The 26,726-nt window shown below is 34.8% G+C and overlaps 1 protein-coding gene across 2 annotated transcripts; it reads right to left on the bottom strand.

Annotated features, from left to right (window-relative positions):
- Nucleotides 1-4,212: 4,212 nt before the first annotated feature.
- Nucleotides 4,213-24,942, bottom strand: MBIP (MAP3K12 binding inhibitory protein 1). 2 transcript variants are annotated; one of them, XM_004681929.1, is made up of 9 exons: nucleotides 24,731-24,942; nucleotides 20,838-20,957; nucleotides 18,891-19,115; nucleotides 18,710-18,806; nucleotides 16,246-16,311; nucleotides 15,841-15,993; nucleotides 12,093-12,190; nucleotides 6,021-6,059; nucleotides 4,213-4,826 (listed from the first exon to the last, which is right to left on the bottom strand). In XM_004681929.1, exons 1-9 carry the CDS (start codon nucleotides 24,857-24,859, stop codon nucleotides 4,719-4,721), a joined length of 1,035 nt encoding a protein of 344 aa, XP_004681986.1. In that variant the 5' UTR covers nucleotides 24,860-24,942; the 3' UTR covers nucleotides 4,213-4,718. The 2 variants fall into 2 exon arrangements, with proteins under 2 accessions (XP_004681986.1, XP_004681987.1); XM_004681930.1 differs by having other exon boundaries at nucleotides 4,213-4,823.
- Between the last annotated feature and the right edge of the window lie 1,784 nt (nucleotides 24,943-26,726).

Genomic DNA, 26,726 nt, shown 5'->3' with positions numbered 1-26,726 from the left:
TACAGAACTGGGGGACAGGCCAGAGGCTCAGGGGCAGCGAGAGCTTCACCAGAGACAGAGTGGGGAGCAGAACAGGCAGATCGACGAAGTACACGGCTGAGGGGAGCAGCGGGCGGGTCAGGAGAGGTCTGCCACGCCATGGGGTCACCTCCAGGGCAGGCTGGATCGAACTTGTGGGGAAGTGGCTTAAGCTTCTTAGTGCAGTGCTTTAACTCCTTGCACAATCAGGGAGGGCCCATCATTTGGTTTTAATCCTGATTCTTTAACTACTTGGCCATGAAACCTTGGGGCAAATCCTTTACCTTTTGACATGTCCCAGTTATCACATTACAAAAATGAGGAACTGATGCAGCTGCTTACCCCTCCAGAATAAGGATGAGCTGCATGCAGATTAATGTATGAGGAAAAAATGTTAATGTGTGATTAATGTATGAGCCTGTCTCATTTATTGAAAAAAAAAAAAAGACATGAAATAAAATAATGCTTTTTCTTCTGTCCTACACTGTTTTGGCTGGATGTGATAACTACAAGTGTGGCAGCTGTCTTGCCACTTGAAGAAATCAGTTTAGAAGTGACAGAATAGAAAGAAGAACCTGGGTCTTCCGTGATGATGTTACTGAACTAATGAGTTAAACACCTTGCACTTCCCCTTTTGTGTAATAATAAATCCTTTCTTTGTTTAAGCCAGTTGAGAAGTTTCTATAATTTGGATAGAAAATCAGCACAGTGGATACTCAAATACTAATAATGTCTAGCTTTTCTAGTTAACTTACAGATTCTCTTGATCATTTTAGTTATACCTCTTTCCAGATCCCTCTAGTCTTCTTGTAGAGAAGCAACTGAGGCTGTTGTCAATACATTCATACACTGGTTAAGGATTCTAGGGCAAAAATTCCATCTATGTATCAGTGTATACCCAGCCCATGTAGTGCTTGAACAATATATATTGAATGAATAAATTAATTTCCCAAAATTCCTTTTTTTATCATTAAGGTAGAGGGCTGATAGCCTTAGGCAATAAGCTAATGTCACAGAGTGCCCTTCCCATCCTTTTCCCAGCGATTGCTTTATAAAAGCAAATGAAGGTCAAAGGCCTTGACTTTTCAAGCAGTAGTCATTTTTTTCCCCAAATTTGTTGACCGGCAAGAGAGTTCATCAATGCTTGTCTTTCTATTGAGACAGAAAAATGAGATCAGGATTCCAAAAGCAAGGAAAAAAATAAGCTAGTGAATAGCCGCTACTTAATAGACTGCCACACGAAGGCTGAAGTTCTATAGCAATAGTGACTATACATTTTATATCTTATTGTATTTTTCTAGCTAACACCAGATTTAGCTGGTTCTACCTGAATATATAACTTGTTGATTTGAATCCCTTTTTAAAAATTATGTTCTAGTAAATCTCTGGGGTAGCCTGTTTTTCAAGATCGGAAGCTATGTGATTGGAAAATTACCCACTCCAGAGACCACACACGCATTTCAGGCCCCTATTCAAAAACTAAAGATAGAAATAACTTAGGTGTACTTCATGTAGAAAGTGAACAAATAAACACTAGTTTATTGATAACATTTGAAATGTAGAATATCACTTAAGATAGGTAAACTATATCTATAGAAATCAATATATTTAGAACTCATGACTCATGAATTCTTCCTGGAATTTAAGAAAAGTCATTTAGACTATGCATCAGAAGACTCTTGGTCTGGGATTTTACTGACAGATAATTTCATCAACATCTTTAAGAACTAGAGTTTGCCCTTATTTCTTTACATTCATCTTCTGATTCCTATAATAACTGTTGTTAACATTTTGTTAATTTTCTACTCGCCATTATAATCAAAATGAAAAATAAATTCTCAGCTGTATTTATTGAGAGGTCAAAAAAGATTCTAAAGAAGGTATCTCTCTAAACTTTTATACCTTCTGGGAAGATGATATACTGAGATGGTGTAATAACCATCTTTGATTGTACTATTAAATTCTCTTTAGGAATTCCATCATTGTACCATTTTTAAAACTTTTAAAAGCATAGTTGGAAATATAATGAGTAAATTACTGAGATCCCACAATGTAACTTTATAAGGGTCCAAATGGACCCACTTGGGGATAGAAAGGTATAAATTTTATCCTACTTTTAAAAAGTAAACTTTCTCTTTATCCTTTGGAGATATCTAAGACTAAAAGTCAATCTTTACAGTTAGAGCTGGTCAAAAAGAAACCCGTAACTAAAATTTTGTCTAATGGATCCAGCTATCTCTAGGGTTAAAGGATCACAAAATGTTTTTAGTCAAAATCACAGGAAAAAGTTCTTAGAGAACTAAACATGTTTTAAAGGTCAACTGTTCATCAGTCTGGAGCATGAGGCTGCAATTCCCAGTCTATGCTTCCTTTGTTAGAAGCGTCCCTCTTTTTCCCCAAATGATGAGAGTGTTTTGGGAGATCCTACCACTCAATCCTAGGGTGGCCAAGTGATCCAAGTTTAGACTATATATATATATATTTTCTTTTTTTTCAGATTTAAAATCATAAGAAACAAACATAGGACACTAGAGCCAATAAACTAGGTTAGAGTTGGATGCACCAGGGAACCCAGTTTGAGTAAGTCTGAACTGCGAACAGACCTAGTTAGAAAGGGAGTTAACTTTCTGTGGACAAACTTAAAATTCTGTGGGTTTACTAGTTAAAAGCAGAGAAAAACAGTACATTATGGAACTATTTCATAAAGAGAAATCTTTCGGCTGGAACTGTTGAAGATCAAGTCCAGATATTCATCAAGGGCCTGGTAGCCTAGCAAATTAAAAGAGACATCTAGCAGCAGCCATGAGTTTGGAAAGCCCAACCCTTTCCCATAGGATAAACGTGTTGATACCTAACATACAATTTCCAGTTCTAGCAAAACACCTCCCTAGACTGGACCTGTGGCAAGGACATTTTAGTAGTGACCAGGATATGACCCAGTTTTCTGGTTTTGCCCAAGTCAACCTCCTTTTCTAGTTATTTCATTATAGTTTTCCTATTGTATTATTGGTATGCTGGTATAAAATGTGCTAATAAGCCCAGACCATTCTGGCAGGGTGGTAACTACAAGGACCCTCATGAGGAGCATACATTTATAGCTGTACTTACAACACTGAATCATGTTAGGCAAGACTATCTTGACAGATGACTTTGTTTTGCAAATAATACAGCGGATAGATACTTATAGAGTTGATTTAGTGCACACATACTTCTTGGGTATGATGCCAATGCCCCCCAAGTTTTACAGGTGTCTGTTTCCAAGACTTCCACAAACTTTTGTATAATGTGTGTGTACAATACACACATCTATGGAGAGGCCCTGCCCAACATCTTGGCAGTAACTGGTAAGATACCCTATTGAGCCCCCGAAGTACTTGAATGAAGAGCTATGAGGACTGGTAAGCAATGATTGGTGGAGTTATGAGGTTCTGGAGCTGGATCTGAGTTTGCACCTCAGCAGTTCAAAGGCATGAACAAGTCAGGACTATAGGGACAGGTGAACATGATCTGTATGGGGAAGCTGAGGTAGAGGCCTCCATAGCCACCTGTTGAGAGAGTAAAGCAGATGCAGAGATCATTCTGTGTAAGAGAAAAAAAAAAAACGAGTAAGAGGAATATTAGAAAGAAAGACATGGGGAGAGAGCAGATAGCAAGGAGGGCAGAGGACAGGCAGAAGGAGACAGAGAAAAAAAAGAGACAGCTAAAGACAGAGAAAAGAGACGAACTGCTGGTGATCTTTTAGATGTACAATGTCTGGTTATACTTTCTGCAATTAAATTCTAGAGTTCTGATTTTTTTAACATCCCTTTTATACACTGTTTTCTGATTCTTGCAACAAAACAATTCTTGAATTAAACATCTTTTCCTTAATTGTAGCTGTATCTTTTAAATGTTTTATTTGCAACTATGGAAGTAAATGTACTACCTAACATAACAGGGCACTGTGAAAAGATGAAACTTTAGGGGAAAAGAATTGTAATTTATAATAGCCTCGCTACTTTCCAAAGACACACTCAGTTTTATTGAATAATAGTTAACAGTCACAGAGAACTTAACTTGGGTTAGTTTCAAAAGCTACACATGAATGATGGTATCTGTTTTTCATGACAATAGGCAAATTCTATTATTCCCATTTTATAGGAAAAGAAACAGGCACAGAGAGTGTAACATATTCAAGATCACATAGCCCACACAGGGTAAAGGTGGGATCTACTGTTTATTGACATAAAAACTGATGTTAAAAAAATGTATACATTTATTTAAAATTCATTTCAGCTAGTAAATTTTTGTTTATGCACAAAGTACTGATTCAAACATCATAAACTAATAAACTAGTTAAAATCGATGTTACAAATATAAAGTTCTTTTAAAGATCACAACTCAAAATAAATTTGTGTTTTGTGGTACACATACACACAAAAAGATGTACTTTCAAATTTTTAAATTTTCAAAAGACCTCCTTTAAAACAGAAGGGAATAAATTCTGACAATGCTATTTTTTATGCATTAACTATTTCAAAACTTACTGGAATATCTGAAGATTACTTGCTGTAAGCTGAGCTCATGTGAAAATAAATCTTGACTTCAGAAGGAAGTCTACAGTGCTAATAGATATAGCACTGTAGATCTATTTGATTAGTTGTAGTCAAAGTTAAGACACACATATATAAAAGCAAAGTGACAAGGATGAGAGGACATTTTCATGGAAGGTGGTGAGTTGCCATGGATTCTGCTTCTCTTGATTTTCTGAGCAGGGCTTGTTTGAGGGCACTAATTTTCTCATCAAGTTCAGCCAGTGAATAGTTCTGCTGTAAACAATAAGAACACAAATTGCTGAATAAGACTCTGAAGTATCTTACTGCAGATAAAGTGCTAAATGAACTATAAATATTTAAAATATCCAGTATCTTTTGTAAATGTCTTTTCTTCCCCCAGAAGAAAAATGTTAAAAATGAACTATATAAGTTGATTAGATCAGAAATATAAAAAAGGCATAAAAATAACAAGAATTTAATATTTATTACTTTCTCCTAATGACAAAGCACTTCTTAACCTTTGATGCTCTGAAGACTATAACAAGTTTCTTTAAAAAAAAAAACAACAAAAAATGACTATTCTTATAATCAATAGTGAAAAAAACTTAGACATTAGGGTTAACCGTTATACCTAAAATACTTGGATCCAACAAAGTCTCTTTGGATGAATCAATTATAATCAATTACTTCCCCTGTAAAAAAATTGATTCCTTTCAAAAATTTACTCAAAATTTTATAGTCGGGCCTTCCCTGGTGCAGCGGGTTAAAGTATAGCACTGAGAAGTTAAAGCCTCTTCCGCATGAGTTCAATTCCCGCCTGCCCTGGAGGTGACCACATGGCATGGCAGACCTCTCCTGACCCGCCCGCTGCTCCCCTCAGCAGTGTACTTCGTCGCAGTGTTCTGCTCCTCACTCTGTCTCTGGTGAAGCCTCTCACTGCCCCTGAGCCTCTGGCCTGTACCCCAGCTCTGTATGCACAAATAAATAAATCTTTAAAAAAAAATTTTTATAGTAAGAAATAAGTATTATTCTATTTGAAATTTTTTATTACCACCATGAAAGACTAGCAGAACTTAATAATTAAGATTTCACTAAATTAGTACTACGACCAGGATGTCAAATACCCTCTCTGACTTAGGTGCTGCTAATGAGCAGTAACTGCAAAAGAGAGGGGGGGTGAGATTTAAATTACTTGAGCATTTATTATTTGTCAGTATTCTGCAACTAACATATTCCCCTACTATTAATAGCCGAATAAAAACATATTTATTTGACTCATCTAGTTAGTCTATGCCCTTGAAATGAAATTATTTCTCTAATTCAAGTACATAATTTATGCTGCCCTTTTTTTTCCAGCCCTAAATTCAAGGTATGTCCATAACAGTAAACATTATAGAATTTTTTATTAGTAAGAAAGGTATAACACTAAATTATTTCAAAGGCAAAATGAAAATACAGTTAACTTACTTGAGGTAGTTGAACTTTTCTTCTTTTTCCAGAAAAGTTCTAGATAAAAAGTAGAAAATCAATGCTTAGGATATCTTAACAACTTTTTTTCTTTATAGAAGACTCTACAAAATGTAGAGTCCCCTGGCAGGAGCCAAGAGGACAGACTCATCAACCCGCAACCCAGACCCATCCTTTTGGATTTGGAAGTTATTCTCCAAAGATGGCATTAAATGTCTGTCATAGTAACACTGAGGCAACATGCTTGTCCTAGCAATACATACTTTCCCATAATGTCTAGCTTCTAATGAGGCTAAGCAGTTGTAGAAAGGTACTCTGGGGACTTTCTACGTAGTCTCCTTTTTTATAACCTTTCCATCCCAAGATACTGAACAAGTGAAATCACAACAGACAGGAAGATAGAATGGAATACCAGGCCATGAGGTGAACACACACACACATGGAGGGTAGTTATTCACAGTTCCTTTATGTGACTCAAATGTGACTGATGTAGATGTGAGGCTAATCTGGCCAATGAAGAAGTCTGTTAGGCTGTTAGGAGGAGAGCTTCAGGAAAAAAGTCATCCTCATTTCTAAGAAACAGTTCTGAAAGGAAACAGTTTTTGTGGCCACTTGCTGTATCTGGAAGATACCTGAGAAGAGCTGTGGTCATCTCACAATCCGCTAGGAAAGGAGTCAAAATTAAGCAGAGCTGTGCGAGGAAAGTATCTACTTTTTTGAATCATGATTTAGCTATTGAAGCAGCTGTCCCTTCAAAACTGTCTTATAGTTGGGCTTCCTACATATTAAATTCCCTAAGGTTTAAGGCAGTTGAGTTCAAATTTCCACCATTTGAAGATGGCAATATAATGATTGACAAACTCAAGAGTTTGACTTAGAATTACAGAATTCTAAGATTTTTAATGGCAGATTAGTATACTGTTATTTATGTTAGTAATATGTTGGCAGATTAGAACACTGACATAGGATCTATGAGTATGGTGATTAACATTTTCTCATGAACATTTCTGGCCATTGAAATTTAGAAGGTTAAAAATTCACATTTTCCTTTGTGCTAAATGTTACTTCAAAGAATAGTGAGGTGTGCCTCTTGTTAGTAATTATAAGGGAAATCACTAAGTTTTGGAATTATTGAATATGGCTAGAATACCGCTATTATAAATAAGTTCCTTCTATTGCAAAACTGAGCTGGGTACTAAGACAGATAAAGGCGTGGACTTTAATTTGGTCACTGTCCAGGCTCCTACTTTCTGAAGAAGGGGGTTTCATACACTTAATAAGAATACATTTCCTCTTATACTAACAATTTGTAAAATATTGATAGTTTCCATGTCACTGAGCAATTAAGTTACTGTACCATGAAACCAAAGTGAGAAGTATCAGAATAAGAAGACTAAGGACATCAGTGGTTCAGTGAATTAAAAAAATAATAAAATATAGTCTTTAGGGACTTATTTTATGTCTGAGTAGAATAGTTTGACAAGATACTTAGGAACACCCCATTTATTGTGGATACAACAGACTCGCTTTACATTTATTTTTTAGATAGCAGGAACTCTCAGGGTAAGAAGTGGAAGTTTTAAATAAGAGCACAGCACATTAAATAAACAAAATCCAAGATTATTTCTTCTTTCCCATTATCATACTTATGATAATTACTTAGAAATTTATAGCTACATGTATAATGCCCATGTCCTGATGGAAAAGTTTGTGTGTGCATGCACATACTCAGGAAATGTATGTTTGAAGGACACACAGTGGGGTAAGGAGACCTCTTTTTTGACCAACTTCTTCCTTTTAATCAGTTGTAAAAGACCACCAATTCTACAAGCGCAGTCTCTAAAATGTTTCCTCTTCTAATTAATATCCAAAATATATAAACTTGTACAATTCAACAGGAAGCAACACATACAACCTAATTAAAAAATGGGCAAAAGCTCTAAACAAACATTTCACCAAAGAACTAGAGATGGCCTACAGAAACATGAAGAGATGCTCTACATTGCTTATCACCAGGCAAATACAGACCAAAGCCACAATGAGATTTCACCTCACAATGCTTTAGAGTGGCTATTGTCCAGTGTTGATGGGAATGTAAATTGATGTAACCACTATGGAAAATATATGGAGGTTCTTCAAAAAATTAAAAATAAAACTACCAGGCCCTCCCTGGTGGCGCAGCGGGTTAAAGCACAGCACTGAGAACCTGAAGCCACTTCCGCATGAGTTCGATTCCCGCCTGCCGCCTGCCCCGGAGGAGACCACATGGCGAGCCAGACCTCTCCTGGCCTGCCTGCTGCTTCCCTCAGCAGTGTACTTCGTAGATCTGCCTGTTCTGCTCCCCACTCTGTCTCTGGTGAAGCCTCTCACCGCCCCTGAGTCTCTGGCCTGTACCCCAGTTCTGTATGCACAAATAAATAAATAAATCTTAAAAAAATAAATAAATAAATAAATAAAAAATAAAACTACCAAATGATCCAGTAACCCCAATTCTGGGTACTTTTCCAAAGACCATGAAAGCACTAACTTGAAAAGACACAGCTACCCTATGTTCCTTGCAGCGCTATCACAATTGCCAAGACATGAAAAAAGCTCAAGGGTCCAAAAACAGATGACTGATCAGGAAGATGTGGTATATACACACAAGGAACTACTACTCAGTTATAAAAAAAGATGAACTCTTGGTATATACAACAGCTCTTGCTAGTTGGATCATGAAGGTATTAAACTAAGTAAAGTAAATCAAAAGTTATAAATCATGCATGACTTTATTCGTGTGAAATATGAAGAAAACAAAACCAAAAATAAACCTTTGCTGATAACAAAAAGATGGTTACCAAAGAGGAAGGAGAAGGGAGAGAACTGGATAGAAGGGGCCAACTGGTTTTTGATGGCAACTGTATATCTGGGTGTGGGCATGTGAGAAATGTAATACTGAACCTATACAGCATAGTTATCTAAAGTTATCTCAATTAAAAAAAAAGTGGCTTACAAAATTGTTTTAATAAAAAAAAAAAGGGGGGGTTTTCTATTCCTACTGCCTGACTTGGATCTTCATTTTTCTCCCTGGCACAGGCAGACAATGATGTTTCTTTCCCATCTGTTTCTCACATTTCTAAATGGCACTAGATAGGGAACTAGATATAGGTATCTTTTTTCTCAAAAACTAGTTAACACTGGCATTACAAGATAGTTAATGTGAGCTTCAAGATACTCCAAAATGTGCTTGCAGTTAATTTTCCAACCAAATCCAGTTACTTACCTCATGCTTCAGGCCCATGCATTTTCACACATACATGACCTGTCATATGATGCTGACTCAGCCTTCAGAACTTTCCTCTTCTGATACTTCCTTTTGGAACCAGGAACCATCATTACAGAGGCTAAAACTGTCTAGTCACTGCTTGGACCAAAGTTAACACTCCTTTAAAAGCCCAGTTATTAAATATCAAGCTAAGTCTTATTCAGTCATTCACTTGATGGCTACTGTACTGTATGTTCAAGGAGCAACAAGATACAGCCCCTGCCCTTCAAAGGTTCAGAACATACTGTGAAAAACAGATGTGTAAATACATAACTGCATGTGATATGTAATAAAAGGAACAAAATACTGTGGAAATATAATTGTGAAGCATATTATGTTTATTGTTTTCAAAGGGTTGTAATTTAAAGTGAGTTAATTCTTTCAAAATACTCATACAGATCTGTCTTATAAACAGTCTGTTAAATGATGCCCTTACAAAATTAAAGTATTACCGCACTCAAATTTTAACATATTTCAATTAAAAGCTGTTCAGAATCCAGAAGTTCAGTTTCTAAAATAAGTTCAATCCTTTGAAAATATAATGGGCTCAACGTCTAACTTTAGAAGCTTAAAATCTTTTCTGTATACTTTTGAGGGAAAAATATGTAAAATTATGCCAACTTCCCAGATGAGGACGATGAGTGTGATGAGTAATGCACTATGTCCTCTGAAGGATGGTGTTCAGCTCCTCTTGTGGCAAGGACAGTCTTAGATATGGTATACTTCTTTTATTATGGAAAGAGGAGCATGAACTCTTATTTCCCTCTGGGCTTGTGCCTTAATATTTTCACAGGTATTGAGAATAGAGTCAGTCTGAATGTTGACACCTTTTCAGTGTTTGGTGTGTTCTGTACTATTAATTTAAATATGTCACTTTCAATATCATTCCAGAAGTTACCCTTCTAATAAAATGTGTATTGCTAGAAAGATTTGATGTCTCTCTCCATTTCCAATCAATTATCACTATTTGTCAACTTCTCTTTTTTAAAGTCTCTTACACTAAAATTTTCTATCATCACTCTTAGATTAGGATCTTACTTCAAATTTAAGCTAGTATATAACACTATCTCCTTAGACGCTTCCTTTTCATTTCTTTCATAGAACAGAATCAGATAACTGTTCTAAATTTCATTTTCACAAGTCATTTCCCTACCCAAATGTTTTCAATAGTTTCCCCCCCTTCTTTGGCAGGGAGAACAAACTTTAAACTTCTGGGTCAGCACTGAAAGTCCTCTACAATCGAACCGCATCTCTTCATCCAAACCCTCAAGCTTGTATAGAATAGATACAAACAAAAGGTTATGAGTTGAAGAACTTCTCATTTTGTTAACCAAATTTGGTAATAGGTGTACTAAGCTTTTATAAATCAGAATCAGAGAAAAATGTGAAAAAGCAAAGTCTCCCTGACTGAAGGTCAAGTTCTTTTGTTAACAAGAATTATATTAATAAGGTGTGAAATTGAGCCAGGAATTCTTTAATGAATGGAAAAGCCAACTATAGTTGAAAGACCTTTGTAATTACATAGCATAATCAACAAATTTTGTGAATCTAGACAACTGAAGGCCTAAGGAATTGTGAGACTTATCCTGCTTTCTACAGTTACTTCACAGATGGCTTCTAAAACTAAATAGATGTTAATATTTACTGAGATCCTGCCATCTGGTAGGCAGTAGGCTTAGTGATCGGCTGGCATTACCTTATCTAATCTTAGCTTCAGCTCTTAGTACTTTAGTGAACTTCATTTTACTTTTAGAGAAATAAATCACTAAAAATCTTTCTCTAAATTTTTGATATTTTGTACTAGCTGCACTCTTGTTATCTAACTGCTTTCTCCATCTGGAAATACTTCTTTTCTGTACTTGCAATAATATACTGGTAAAACTGTGAAGATTACTGGTATACCTAAAATAATTTAAAATATATTTTTGCCAGTGATTTATAACAATCACACAAATATGAGCTATTTTTAATTTTTTCAGAAGATTTTTAGTAAAATTTTCACTAAAATTTTGTCAATTAAAATTTTTATTCAACTTTACTATTTTAGTTCTTCTTACTGTTTACATAACATTGAAAATCCTCTACAGTGTAAACAACAACAAATATACAAAACAAAAATGGCAGGTATTATGTGCAGTCACCCTGGAAGACTGAAGAAAAGACACAATGAACTATGAGTTGCTTGTCTGTAACATGCTGATATGACAAAGAAGATACTTAATGGCACATTGTTTCTTGATGTCCTTGGAAAAAGGAATGGTAAGAATGAGTGAACAAATGCTATTGGTGAGGAACTGACTAGACTTTTAAAAAATCTAATGGGTAAGGTAAAGAAAAAAACTAAAGTGTCAAACTGAGGTATGTGTTTAAAAGTATAGGCAAAAGTGACAAGTAAACATGTATGAGCTGAGGGAAGGAACAGTTAGGGACTGAGGAGGCAGGAGGAAAACTGAAAGAACAGGCCTGAGAGGAAACCTTTGTTTTACATGGTAACAAATTCAGAGTTACAGAACTGACCACTATCTAAGCTTAAGTAGTCTTAAATTTGAGAATTTGAGAATATGTATCTTTTTTTAAAAGTGTGAGTTAATAATCAATATTCAGAATAAGAAATTTTAAAGAAGTAGGTAATTCCTAGTTCTTTACACAAAATCCATTCTTTAACTATTAAAACATTGTTACATATACAGCAGATTAATGAGTGAACTGCTATATGATGAGGAACCTTAAAATAACATTTATTTCTTTTAAAAGACACTGATACTTACTACAGATTGAAAATATTCAGGAGAGATGCCTTCCAATTCAAGGATTTTATCCTCAAGTTTTTTAATTCTCTGATAAATGTCTCTTGGCACCGGACCACCTAAACACAGTAAAATATTCTTACAATTTCTGTTCTTAAAATATCATTCAAAGACATTTACAAAAAGAAATAGGACTACTTAAAATTAATAGAAAGAAACACTGTTCACATTTTCATATACTACTACCAAGGGATATGTTGTACCATATTTATGTTTCCTATTGTTAGTTTTGGTTAATGTTACAAGATAATAAATAGATCCTGTATAGAACAACTAGTATATCTGACAGACTGACAGTTATTTGGGAAGAGAAAATACATAGTAACATATGGCAATTCAATTCAGTGGTTCCAATGTCACTTTATTTTCCTCAATTTATATTTTTCCCTATGTGCCACATTTTCTTCTTTAAACTAGAAGAATGTTAAAGAGGTGCTTAAATTTTTTTTTTTAAAGATTTATTTATTTGTGCATACAGAACTGGGGTACAGGCCAGAAGCTCAGGGGAGGCGAGAGGCTTCACCAGAGACAGAGTGGGGAACAGAACAGGCAGATCTACGAAGTACACTGCTGAGGGGAGCAGCGGGCGGGTCAGGAGAGGTCTGCCACACCATGTGGTCACCTCCGGGGCAGGCGGAAATTGAACTCATGCGGAAGCGGCTTTAGATTCTCAGTGCTGTGCTTTAACCCGCTGCGCCACCAGGGAGGGCCAAGAGGTGCTTAAATTTTAACAAAGTTTCTAGAATGGGAGAAGATAAATAAGCTTCCTTAAAATTCAAGTTACGATTATATTCTAAAGTCTTTCATTCTTAGCACCTCCAATATTCCAATATGACCATTCTGATCCAGACCAACATCACTCCCTATGTTATCACAGCCTCCAAACTGGTCTCCCATAGCTTGTACTCTTCAACAGAGTACCTGATGAGTCTTTTAAAGTATGTTAGATTGTCAGTTTTCTGTATGAAATCTTCTAAAACCTTCACATCTCACTCAAATTAAAATATGAAACGTTTAGTCCTACACAATCCAAACATTCTCCCAAGCTATCCTTACAGTCTCCTGATTACTTATATATTTTTTTAATTCAACCAGGCCATAACCGGGCCCCTGCCCCTCCCCCCCCCCCAGCTTTATAACTTTTGGCTCCATCTACCCCCATCTTCATAAGGCTCATTCTCAACAACTTCAGACAGATTGTGGATCAAAAATCACCTCACTGATAAGGCCTTCTCTATTACTCTTAAAAATACTACTGCTATGCCTCCCCCTAAACTGGTACTCCCTAACCTCTTTACCTTAATTTTCTCCAACCATCACTGCCACCTGACATTCTAGACATTTTTTATTACCTGCTTCTCCACGCTAATGTAAGCTCCACGAGGGCAGAACTCTGTTTTGTCATTGGTTCTGTAGTTTGTGTACTGCATGAGTGTGGGAAGCATCAGTTCATCTACTACACAGGTGCTCAATATTTACTGACTAAATGAATACATGATTAGACAATCATTATGTAATTAAAGAATATGGGCAAATTTTCATATCAAAAGTATCAACTTGTTAAATATAAAAATCCTATAAACATTTCTTTTTTGAAAAATGTTTCTCTTAGAATCTTGGTTTTTACCTTAGATAAGGTTAAAATGAATAACTTATTCATTTGACTTTTCTCTCAGTATTTCCTTTATCTAGAATATCCTGTCTCACCTCTGTACCTTTCAAGAGCAAGTTCAAGCTTCACTAGGTCAATAAAGCATTGCCTGAACCTCTTCACAGGGAGGCTCCTGTGCCCCCTGCCACACCTTCCCTTCATTGCCCTTTAACATTCCACTTCACGATTAATCTGTCTTTTCCCCAACTCTAAAATAGAGTTTGCACATTGTAAGTATTCATTAGGTATTGAATCAACTAGCTGGGTGATGAAGATGTAATAAATCAGTCAATCCTTTAACATAGTTGCATTTTAAGTTCATCTAGTTCTGGAGGAAGTGATTAATCTTTAATTTTTAATGGTAATCTATTATCTCCAAAGATTTTTCAGTCTTTTTATCTCTACCTCCATCCAGCAAGCACTCCAGCTAGACCGGACTCAGAAATTCCCTGAATCATACTTTGTGCCTATTCTGCAGATGCTTTTCTCTCTTTTTCTGGAATGCTTTGTTCCTGACTGCTGAAAAATTCCTACTAACCCTTCAAAGGGCACAAATGTTATTTCATTGGCAATACCATACCTTGACCTTCCTTAAGAGTTGTACACTAACTTTGCATCCTCATTGTACTTTGCACACATATTTGAAAAGGTGAAATGAGCAGTCTTCATTCAATAAACATTTGAGTAAGTGCCTATTTTGTGCCAGACATTGCATTAGGTGCTAGGTAATGAACCTGACAGTGTTCTCACAGACCTTACTATCTAGCATAAGAGACAGATACACAAGTAGAACTGTGAAAACTGCTACATAAAGGAGGGTCAGATGCTATGAGACTATATATATGGGGAAAAAATACTAAATATGAGGCTGTGTAAAAGGAAAATTCACACCCCTCTGGTCAGAATGAGAAAGTATAGGTAAATGAAAAAGCACTGGTCAATGCTGTAGGGTAGCAAAATGGGTGGGAGCTGGGAAGCCCAGAGAAATGGCTGGAACAATAAATGTAGATTGTGCATTTTAATAGTACACCCCCCTCCCGTTCCAATCTCCTTTCTTCTTTTGTCAAGTAGCCCTTTTCTCCTAGTGTACACAATTTATGTATTAAAATTTTTGTTCACATGTATTCTCAATGCTTAGAATAGTACCTGGCATACATAGGAATGTAATACTTATTTACAGAATAATTAAGTACTACGTTTGGTATGCTCGTTAAGGCAACTGAAAACCATTAAAGAAGTTTTAGCTGGGGATTAGTAAGATTAGATCTCAGCTTTAGAAAAAGCAAATTGGTCACAGGGTAGAGAATGGTCTAGAGGAAAAGTCTAGTACTGAAGTAACCAGTTAATATTTTTCCATCAGTCCAAGGCAGAGAACACAGTGAGTTTTAACTAGAGTAGTGGCCAGAAAGGAAGACAGAAGTGGGTAGATTTGAGAGATTTGAGTCAGTGAGGAGAGATGCAGGATTTATAGTCTGCTAATATCTAATAGCACTTACCACCATGGGCAAGCTGCTTGTAGTTTTTGAAATTCAGTTTCTTTATCTGACAATGATACCACCACCTATACTTTAAGGGTTCCACTGAATATTAGTGAGTTGAAATATGCATAGTACTTCCTGAATGACTGGCACAATTATTCTAAATTCGAGCATACTTCCTATATGGCATTTACTTATTCATTTATATGCTTATCCTCATGAGAGGATAGGATCACATTTATCAATATTTTGTACCTGACACAGTGATAAGAATGAGAGTTAGTCATGATTAAGTTATAAAACTGACAGCAAGAGAGGCTACAGTAGGAGTCAGCGGTATTTTAATAAACAGAGTGTTGAAATCTATTTAGAACCTGTTTCTACTAACACTTTCTCAATTGGTGAAAAGTGTAAGGGAGGGAGATAAGCATAAAGACATAAACGATAAATTCCTAATAGTAGAGACCTGGTACCGATAAGGTTTCACACATGACAGCTGATCAATGAAAATCTGATGACCACAAGAACTGGAACCACCTACAAAGTTATATTGCAGGGCACTGCCCAGCCTTCCACTTACCTGTCTTCAATCGCAAGTGAGCCTCAATATTCTGCAGTCGTTCTTCTACAGCCTGATTCCCACAATCTCGGACCATGCTGTTAGCTTCATGACCTGACCCTTGCATTCCTTCAGGTCTAGTTTGTGGTCCGTATGTATTCACAACTCTAGAAACTAAATTAAGAAAGTTTTGAGCCTGTGTAAATTTACATTTCAATCATCATGCATTTTCTCTCTAACAGTACTTTTTTATTCTTTTCATTAAGGTCATTTAGCCACAAACCTTAGTATGAAAAAGGGCAAGACTTTTTTTGTTGCTTTAAAATAAACAAAATTTAGAAATGCAAGTGATTTTGATTCCACTTTGGAAAAGTATTGCGAATAAGCTCCTATCAGTGATGAAGACACTATATAACAAATACTTACCTTTTACATGACTTTTAAATCCCGGATAAGGGGTAAAAATGGCATCAGTCCTTGCACAACTGTTTTCTAAGAGGAATTCAGAGTACACATTTATATATATATACTTGAGTATAAAATTTTGATAAGCTTCCAAAAATTTAACTATTATTTTAAATAATAAATTACCATCACATAAAAGATAAAAGTTAGTGCTCTTCTTTACCCTCTAAAATTTATCATATCTAATCTTATCTAATTTCCAGATTAACAAATAAAAAGTTCTCAACACAAATAATATAATTTAAAATGAAAACCAGTATACTTAGAAATCACCTACACCTTTAGAAAAAATTATTTGTTATAGAGAATACTTTAATTCTAAGCCAAAGAAATATTATTTGTTATACTTCATCATGTAACTAAAAAGAATATATCATTTTCATTCAAATATCTTTTTTAAAAAATACAGCATTACTGATCAGATGGGGAACATCTAAAAGGACTGATTATATACTTAACATTTTTATAAGAATTCTACACATCAAGTATGTGACATATACCTTTCCACTTTAGATTTCCAACATTCACCAAGAAAGAATCTCTACAAAAGTTAATTACCTTTTCCACCCTGCCCCCTTCAAAAATTTTGGGAAAGATGTGTTATGAAAATTACAGTTTCTTTTAAATCAAGTATCAACAAATTACAAACCAAGGAGGAAAACTGTAACGATGTTAATGGAATATATGAACGTGTCAAATATCATGAAATAACGTTTAAAATAACATTAATTAAAACCATGACCTGCAGTCAATTTTCTGAAAACCTGCTGATTATTATAATAAAAAATGGAACTTGGCAAAAGAGATATGAAAAGAATACTCTTTTCCCCTAGAATTTGATTTTTTTTAATCCATTGTTTATATTTAGGTCAAACTGAAAAGTATTAAAAGCATTAAGACATTACAAATATTTATTATTTTTTCAGTCTAAGTTTCCTTAATAGTTCTGCTGATGAACAGTTCATGCTGTGTACATAAAATTCCAAATATACTTATATTTTATTTAGAGATACTAAAACAGGTAATTTTTAGTTGTTTTTTTTTTCCTTTTTTTGGATACACATCAAAATATGTTTAAAGGGCCATCACTTCTCCATTCTCTTTCTACCATTTTATGATTTTGTGGGGCCAAGGGTTAAAAAAAGAAGCTATCATCCATTCCAGAGCTATATTCCAAATATATAGATTAACTGACCCATCAGTGAGAAATGCAGCATGGTGTGAAGATAGCGAATGCATGAGTGCTAGTCACTCTTCACAGCAATTCTTGCTAGCACTGTTTTGAGCCAGCAAGGGATTGAATGGGCCAAGGGATCCTGCTGAGCATTTCAATTCCTGTCAATTTCTATCCCCTGGTGGTTTATAATAATAGAGTTAGCAGGGAGAACAGAGGAATAACATTAGTGGCACATGTGCTTGCTCCCTCAACAAACCCTTTCTCATGGGTTGCGTGCAGTTGGATTATAGTACCTGAGTTTTTGCCACTGTTGCACCTGTTCTGAAAAGCTACCAGGAAAATAAACCAATCTAGAAATACACATGGATGATGCTAACAGTAGAAAAAGCTGAATTTAGAATGTGTATTATCTTTGTTATAAAGAGAATCAGTCCACCAATGTGATAAGTAAAAGCCAATTCTAGGTTCTTCTGACAATTCTGCATTCATAATTATTAGTCAAGAAATATTAGAAGCAACCAGAAAAATGTTCATTTCAATTATGAACTCTTCTCCATAATTTCTTCTAAGAACTACTTGTTCTGATTATTACTATGAGGTCTGAGTATGATTCATGTGAGTGCTTGCAGTATTTTGTATTCTGCAGCATACCTACAATCTGTAAATGTACTACTGCATCAAGGGGAGAGGGAAAGGAGAATCTGATGAAAAACAGCAAATGTATGCACTATGAGAAAAAGGAAAACAACATAAGACAAGTAGTCTTCATGACAAATTGGTTGTATTGTGACAGCACATTTCAAATCGCTCAGGAGTAGTGAGAAAACTGCTCCCTCTTGAGGAGTATTAACTTTACCAATTTCACTTTTATACATTAACATCATAATTCCCTAAGTACATTAACTGGCTTGAAATTTACTAGCTTAGTTCTTTCTTACTAAAGAGATGAAGCAACCTTATACTCTACACTTCATTTCCTAAAGGAACTTTAAAACGACCTTTTCACTTGCAGTAAACATTAGCCTTTTTATGCTAGAATTTCTTTGTTTTTTTGTGTAACAAAAATGAAAACCATTTTTGCAATATCGTCTATTAAACAGAAGAAAATTCTGGTGCCTTACTTTCTAAATAAACCTCTGAAGTAAATTGTATTCTTGATGTCATTCATGTTTAAAAACAAATGAAAAATGAGTGCAACTTTAAAACAGCGCTTAAAATCCTATGAAAAATGAACTTCTAGGTAGTTACCTTGATTACAGTCAATAACATTGCAAAATTCCCTGACGTTGTTTTCATTGATTTCAGCTTGCTTTCTTTCAATAAATGCAGATATTCGCCTGTCAATCTACAAACAATAAGTACGCATGTTTTACCAATTTAACCACAAGATTTGAAAAAAAAATCCCCTCTCCCCCAGAAAAAAACTTACTTCTGCTTTTCCAGCTTTTATTTGAACTACTTCTGGATCAAAATGGATCTGTGTCTTTTTCACATCTCCTAAATCACCATCTTTGTGCTTTTCTTCCTCTTGTATGTCGCCAATGGGAAATTTGGCACTTACTTCATTCTTGTTCGCTGTTTCTGTTTTTCCTATCTCTTCAACAACAGTTGTATCCTCCTCTTTAATCAGAGGCTGAAGTTTTGCTAAAAAAGGCTGAAAAGAACACAATTCCAAGTACTAGGGTTCAAACTGATCAAAATTAATCACACATTTAAATATTTATACAAATTTCTGCTAAGTAAATGCAGTATTTAAAATTACTAAATATAAAAAGTTGGTATACCAAGATACACAGATCTAACCAAATGTATTTGTAGTTCTCAGCCATTGTGATCATTATTCTTTGCTATAAGTCTGTTTAAAAAAAAAAAAAAACCCTGAGGAAATTTAAAAATTTTTCTTTGAGGAACCATTCTGTCACTCATCTTTTATTTTGTGCCAAATCAAAGCCTCAGCCTCTGGCACCAATGCCACTTAATTAACATGTCATTCAAATGCCTCCTCAGAACACTAAGGCTTAGTATTTTTCCTCCTTAACATGAGAGCCACTGCTCTCACTCAGCAAAGCCCTGCATTATCACTATATCACTGGAGATTCTCCACTTGAAACTGCAGTTGGCCAAAGTGAATGAGAGAGCATAGACATGAAATATATAGGTGTTATGCTGAGTGAACACTTGGGCTTTTCCTGATGTAGCAAGATATCTTCTTGGGTCATGAAATTAAATTTTTAAAAAGAACATGAACAAGGAAAAAGAAATCTAGCAAGATCCATAGCCAAGAGAGATAGAGGCCTATCACTATACTAGAAGGGGAAACCCTATTGTAAAACATAAATTGTATAATATAAATTACACCCTTCCCCCAAATAGATCTTAATTGAGTTCTGCAACTCATTGCACCTGCTCAAACCAAGATAGCTATCACTTTTTATGTGAAACAGACTTAAAGTTTCCCATAGTCACTGAACAGAGGGCTGAAAATTAGTAGCTGTTAATCAAAACAGACTGCTTGTTAATGTTTGAATTATTTTTTCACACCTATAATTTTGCTTCCATTGTCTGCTATGCTAAATACTCTCTAAACCTTATAACATCTTAATAGCATAAACTGACCAATCGAAACAGTTCTTCCAATTACCTTTCTGACACTTCTTATTTTATACTTCGATTAGAGATAAACTGCAAACTTCATCAATTATAATTGCAGAGATATTCAATTAGAGACCAGCAAGGTCATAATACTGTTCAGTTATTGAAAGGATATATTTTCAAAAATAGCAATGGCATTATAAATAATTCAATGTTGACTTCTAATATAAAGGATGAATTATTTCAGACTGTTTAAGAATAAAATAGTGACTGGCTACTTACTAAGATGAGACATTAATGTCACAGAAATTACTTTCTTTTTAAAAACTATGCTGAAACTGTTTAATTGCAATAGACACTCCAGGATGTGTCATGCTGGGATAATGCCACTTCTCGAACCACTGAAAGCACTCCATGAGCCTCCAAACTCACCCAAGGCATGGAATCATTATCATAGCATGACACACACCTGCCGTGTCTTATTGCTTAATTATAACCCACCATAGATGGAACTGTATTGAATTTTCAGTGCAAGCCTAGAATTGAATAGAATTGCATTCATTCGATCTTCATACCCGCATTGGCCTTTTCAGCTACATTTCTGTAACTGTTCTGATAACTATGTAAATTAAAAGACCTGGATCCAATCTGGATGAAGTAACCTTCATTAATAACATTATTGGTATAGTGTTAAGACAGAACTGACAAACACTCCAGCTTATAATTTAACTACAATTAATTTCTATTCTCAGTATCAAGTCAACATTTTTAACAAGAAATTTACCTGTAAATATAAAACATGTTGCTCAAGTGCACTAAAGAGCAAAGCAGGCTGGAATGCTGAGAGGCTCTGGAGCTTGTTCCAATCGATTGTAATTTTCACCACATCATCTTTGAGGTTAAGCTTCGAAGGGGCAAACCAGCAACATCACAAAAATTACACAATTAAGCTGTTCATACGGGATTGACAAAAAATAAGATTTCTATAGAGTAACACACCTTTTTAGCTCAAAGTCATCAAGCTTTTAATAGTACATTAAAATGCTCTACCTAATTAACCATTTTAAAAGGCAAAAAAAAGGTACGATTTTCTTTTAAAAAAGAGTATGACATCTCATTGTAATTCTATTCTTGGGTCTGTGCAATGGGACCATCGTAAAGGTGAAACCACCCATGAAAGATGAAAAGATGTGATTTTTTAAAAAAAATACATCAATATCTAAAATCCTCTGATTGGCAGCCAAGACAGACTTGCCTTTTTTAGAATCCTACTACTACTAGTTAAAACACTACTATTTTTAGTTAAACAGGAGACATCAGGCACATCATGAAAGCTATGAATATATATATATATATATATATACATATACATATATATACTCTCTTTTGGTTAAATATGTACATACACATAAATCTGAAGTCTTCTGAATCATATTTTTGTTTTCAACTTTAACCACTTTTAAAAATAATTAAAAATCAAGTTTATTCACACATATAAAGTCTAAAGCAAAAACTGAATAGCAACACTTCATTTCTAAAGCAAACCATAATTTAGCTGTAAAAACTGAAATTCAAAATATATTTTCTATAATAGTGAAATAAGTGACCAGACCAGGGAGAATGGCCAGTTCTTCTGCTAAAAGTGTTCTCCAGTAAATTGATCACTATATGAGAAATTTGTATAAGGCTATGTGTGACCTACTAAAATAAATTTACAGAAAATTACCAAGAACCTGAGTATAAAATTAATATCAAAATAAGTGAAAATTTAAGAGAGAAAGCCTCCATTCCTAGTCTTTTGAGTAAATCAGAGTGAAGCACCATAAACTTTTCTAGGGGTATATTTTTAAGACATATGAGGATATACTGCATAGTAGAATCTATGAGGATATACTGCATAGTAGAATCAAGTTTATTATTTTTTTTCAGAAATCATTTATTAAAAATTAGTCATGTTTTCTACAAAATAATTCAAATATAGATCTTAAGAGTTGTGATTATGATAAAACAAAAAGATGAATCACTATACAAAGAACCAAAGAGATCTAAAGTCAGTCCCCTAAAAGACACTATATTGAATAAATACTACATGATAGAAATATACTATCCGTTAAAAATGACACCAGAAAACATTTAAAGTTCACACTATACATTAAGAAACAAAGTTTTATGTATACTTTACAGGTAAAGATTTGTTTATATTCATTTCATTTAGAGTTTATACTAAAAGTGACATTAATCATAATTTATATTATTTAATGATTAAAGATTTAGTTAGATAACACATGTATGGAAATAAACTATTATTATATTCAGTAGTATACTATGCTATAATATGCTATATAATATAGTATAATATACTATACTCTGAGGACTTAAGATAGTCCTCAGAGATATGGTGGTCAATTATAACAAATTTAGGAATATAGTTTAACAAAAATACAAGCAAAATCCTCAACCAAAGCAAAATATCAAATGTTCTATAAAAAAAAATAGTATCTTGTAGAAAGTGAAGCTTAATGTTTAGATCATATTCTCATTTCAATTCAGCACAAGTATGTAAGCCTTCAAGGGCAATTAAGGATATTTGGTCCTTTAAGAGAAATACACTAATGTCACAAATTAACTATCCCAATACATCAAATTCCCTACTAGTAATATGAAGCCTTTTCATCTTTACCTTTTAGGACTTGTAACTGCAAACCACTCACTTAAAACTATATTAGTCTACCATAAATGTGGAATATTTAAATTGCATTTTAAGTAAAAACTTTATTAATGTGAAAATCCAGGCTGACAATATAATTCTTCAGTTTGGTAAAATGGGCCATCCAGAGAAAAGCAATAAAGTTAAAATTAGTAAATTTGAAATTTGGGGTAGAAATACTTTTTAACATTCAATTTTATGTCTGAGGAGAGCTAATAATAATGATACTATAGGATGACATACATTTAAAAAGAGTCTTTAAGCTAGTAGCAAAAGGAAATAGCAATTTTCACCATGGGCAATTTTATCAGTACTCTGGTTTCATATCTTTAAGCAATACTATCTCAAAATATAAAGAGTGGTATCAAATGGTTAGCATTTAATGAGAAAAAGTAATTTTTTGACATCTGTGTAGAAGGTTCCTTCACTGTGTCACATGAACTCATGAAACATTTACTTTGACAGGTAACAAACAAATTTTAATCACATCTGTAATTGTAGCTAGAGCTATCTGAATTTTAAATTTTAATGAGTTTTACAAATTTAGTATATAAACACATGAAAAGAAACATTTACATTATTTCCTAAAGTTGTTTAAAATTTACCACTAAAAACTTCAGTAAGTTATAGATGAGCATAAACTTTTTTTCATCCTGATATTAGGATATAAATAGCCTGAAAGTTTCAATATCCATATCAAACAAAGTTCTCAAACTTTCAAGCTATTTAAATGTCTTGGGTCTTTTGACTGAAAAATTTATAGCAATGAATCAAATACAAGTACCCAAAACTTTAAAATAACTTTATAAAATAATTTTTGTAATTATTTGGCAAATAACTGATTTTAAAACTTTAGTCTTTCAGCAACTTTAGTCTTTTAATTCTATTACTAAGAATCTTTCCATTATACCAAACTAAATGCTTAACTTAGAGCATTTGCTCTGTTAATTACAACAAATTAGGATATTTAAAATATTGAGTAATTGTTCAAAATAGTAATTCCCCACCCATCCAATACTTTAAAAAATATTTTTTTCAATCACGCAGTTTTACTTGCATAAAGAAAGTTACCAATATCAACACATAAGCCTGCCTCGTACAGTGCACTAGCACCGGCTCCATAACAAACTTTCATAGCTTAAAAAATATTCCTAAGATATAACATATATAAAGATATGAAATATTTCCTTTTTATAAGCAAACTTATTTTGAAATTGTTTCTCACTTAAAATTTACTGTTTACTGAAACAAAATAGTAACTTGATTGGAATAGAAAGAAGCACTTTTATTTAAACCCAATTTTATTATGACATTTCTGCAAAAAGTATTTATCAATCAATTAAACTAGTTAATGGTTAAAAGAGTGGATAAACAACAGTCAGATACAAACAGTACCAACCATGGATAATCCGTCCAACTTTATACTAAAATATTTCAGATTCTTTATGTTCCTCCCTGTTTGAAAGGGCAAAAGATCCACACAATGGTCAGAAGGAAATTAACAAACAAAACCAAGCTACTCAATAGAAGAAAACAACCAAAAGAGGCGGAGGTCGCTTTTCCAGAAATCTCAGGCTGTACTAACCTATCAATTTCAACAATGAATGAAGTGGAGAATAAGGGATCCAGAACGCCAGAAGCCTCCCAAACTCCCAAAGAAGCTTTTCTGCATTCGTTCCTTCAAGTTAGTTCCTCTCGCAGCAGGGCTTTCACTCACACTATCCACATTCTTGGGAAGAATAGTTGCAAAGATATTTAGTGTGCAATCGGTCCTGAACTAAGCGAGCGCCGCCATCCCCACTCCGCCTGGCTGAGGGCTGGGAGGGGGCTCCTCCCCTGGCCTCCGCATCTCGGGCCAGGTTCTCCAAGGCACAGGCCTCAGCTGCCCCCACCCTGCGCCTCCACTACAAGAAAAGGGGGGCAGGGAACAGAGGGTTCCCATACCCCGGCTGCCACAAGCCATCACTTACTTGTCCAGCCAGGGTATGCAGGGATCGAAAGATTTCGCAGAGCACCTCTTGGGAAGGGTTGGGGCTGCAGCTCCGGTCCAGGCTCTTGTCGCAGATGTTCGGACTACTAAATTCAGCGGCAGCAGCCATGATACCTTCGCAAGCTGCCCCCGCCAACACCTAGATGTTCTCGCAAACCGGCCCCTCCCTCTCCTGCCTATGTCGCTCGGTGATGACGTAAATCGCAGCGCCTTGTTTAGAGTGAAGCTTTGAATCCCCACCCTCTTTATGTGACTGACAAGCACTCCCACCAATCCGGTACAACTATAGCATTACGTAAGGACAGGAAGCGAGTAGTTGCTGTCCAGTGCGGGTTGGACGCTGTGCTGGGATGCTGATTGGAGTCGTGGTCAGCTGAGGGTTAGCATCCTAAAGCCGAATTTGACGCTTAGAAGTTCAGTGTGTGTTGGTGAGACAAAGTTAAAATGTTATAGTTTTAGTCCCAAGTTAAGTTGAAATTTTAAAATGACGGTGAAAAGTGGCCTGGAGGAAGATCGCTGGTCAGGGATGTCACGGTGCTCGCACGAGTTTCTAAACTTCGGAAAATTCTTTCACAGAATTGTCATATGGGATAAAACGTCTTCATCTCTACTAGGTTGTTTAAAACTTACACAAATTAACATCACTTGTTTTTTCCTGCACGAAAGATAATATAAGAGTAAAAGTGTTCCTTTATGCCTCATTTTATCATCAAGGGAATGACATTAATAACTTTAAATCTTCAAATAATTATGTCAAAGTTTAAAACGTGCATCAGTTGGTATTCTCTGGGTTATACTGTAAAGACGCTCACCCAAAACTTGTTCCGGAGAAATGAAACACTGCCTATGATTTCAACAGGAATTTAACCCATATATGCATGAAACACAACTTTTGAACTTAGAAGGAAGACATACACTTGAACTGAAATTTGAAAGTATTTATGGATAGCTCTATTAAAAGCTATTTCAAAGCCTTAGTATCTCATAGCCAAATGTTTTAGATGCCCAACTGAAGAAAAAAAAACACTTTTGGAAGAAGTTTCAACATTAAATTCTATTAGAAAACCTTTAAAAACATTAGTGGCAGGGGATGAGGGATTTAAAATTCTTGGTTCTAAAATTCTAAAGCTTTTGCAATAGAGGATGTAAGGTAGAAACTAACACAATATGTATTCTTCAGTTTTTAGAATGGGATGAATAAAAGGGGAGGAATAAGATATCAAGGAACTTGAATAAAGGCAGTAGGGATAAAAGAATGCCTTTGACCTACCTCTCCGTAGAGAGCTTCTTAATTAGGCTTTAATTTCCAAAGATGTGTGGATCTTGAGCCATCTCTGTTCTCTTCCTTTCCACAGTATATACAGAGTATGTCTACAGACATCCAGAAAAAGATTTAACAATATCTAATCCAAAATGATTAGATACTACCTGTTTACCTATCTCATTCCATCTGCTCATCCCCATGTGTTACCTAAATTTATGATTCTTTGTAGTATTAGCACATTTCCTTCCCATTGCTTATCTTGTTAGTGGAGAATAATTATAATGAGGCAACTATTAGTTTTTGTTTTGGAATAAATCAACCAGTTTCAGATAATTTGTTTTCATCTAGGCATGAAATTTCTGATTTTTATTTTCATTTTTGCAGGATGCTGACTTGAAATACATTTAGGAACATGCTTTATATATTAAAAATATACCATCTTTAAGAAGATGCAGCTCATGGCTTTGTCATTACTGAATCTGAAATTTTTTTACTTGTTCCTCTGAGCTCATAATATAACATTAATTGCTGGTCATTTGATTTGCATTTAAGTTCTCTCTCTAATTTGTTTCAATATCCAGAATTCTACTTGTATTTTAGTATTACTGACTTACCTGTTGTTTGGAATATAGTTCTTTCCTGCATTATTTCTCTTTTCTAGCCACCTTTCTCCTTCCTGGTGTCTATTACCTTCATTTTGGAAACTTCTTAT

This window comes from Condylura cristata, unplaced genomic scaffold (genome assembly GCF_000260355.1).
Source record: "Condylura cristata isolate star-nosed mole 26May11 unplaced genomic scaffold, ConCri1.0 scaffold00013, whole genome shotgun sequence".
NCBI classification, from domain to species: Eukaryota; Metazoa; Chordata; class Mammalia; order Eulipotyphla; family Talpidae; genus Condylura; species Condylura cristata.
Note: the sequence above shows the minus strand (reverse complement) of the source record. Positions and strands in the feature narration are given on the sequence as shown.

Excerpts from the sequence above, each read along its gene's own strand:
- MBIP (XM_004681929.1), bottom strand. The coding sequence starts at position 24,859 with ATGGCTGCTGCCGCTGAATTTAGTAGTCCGAACATCTGCGACAAGAGC. Across the intron at positions 19,116-20,837 it reads AACATGTTTTATATTTACAG|CCTTTTTTAGCAAAACTTCA; the intron begins GTAAATTTCTTG and ends TGTTCTTTTCAG. Across the intron at positions 4,827-6,020 it reads GAAAAGTTCAACTACCTCAA|CAGAACTATTCACTGGCTGA; the intron begins GTAAGTTAACTG and ends TATTGTTTACAG.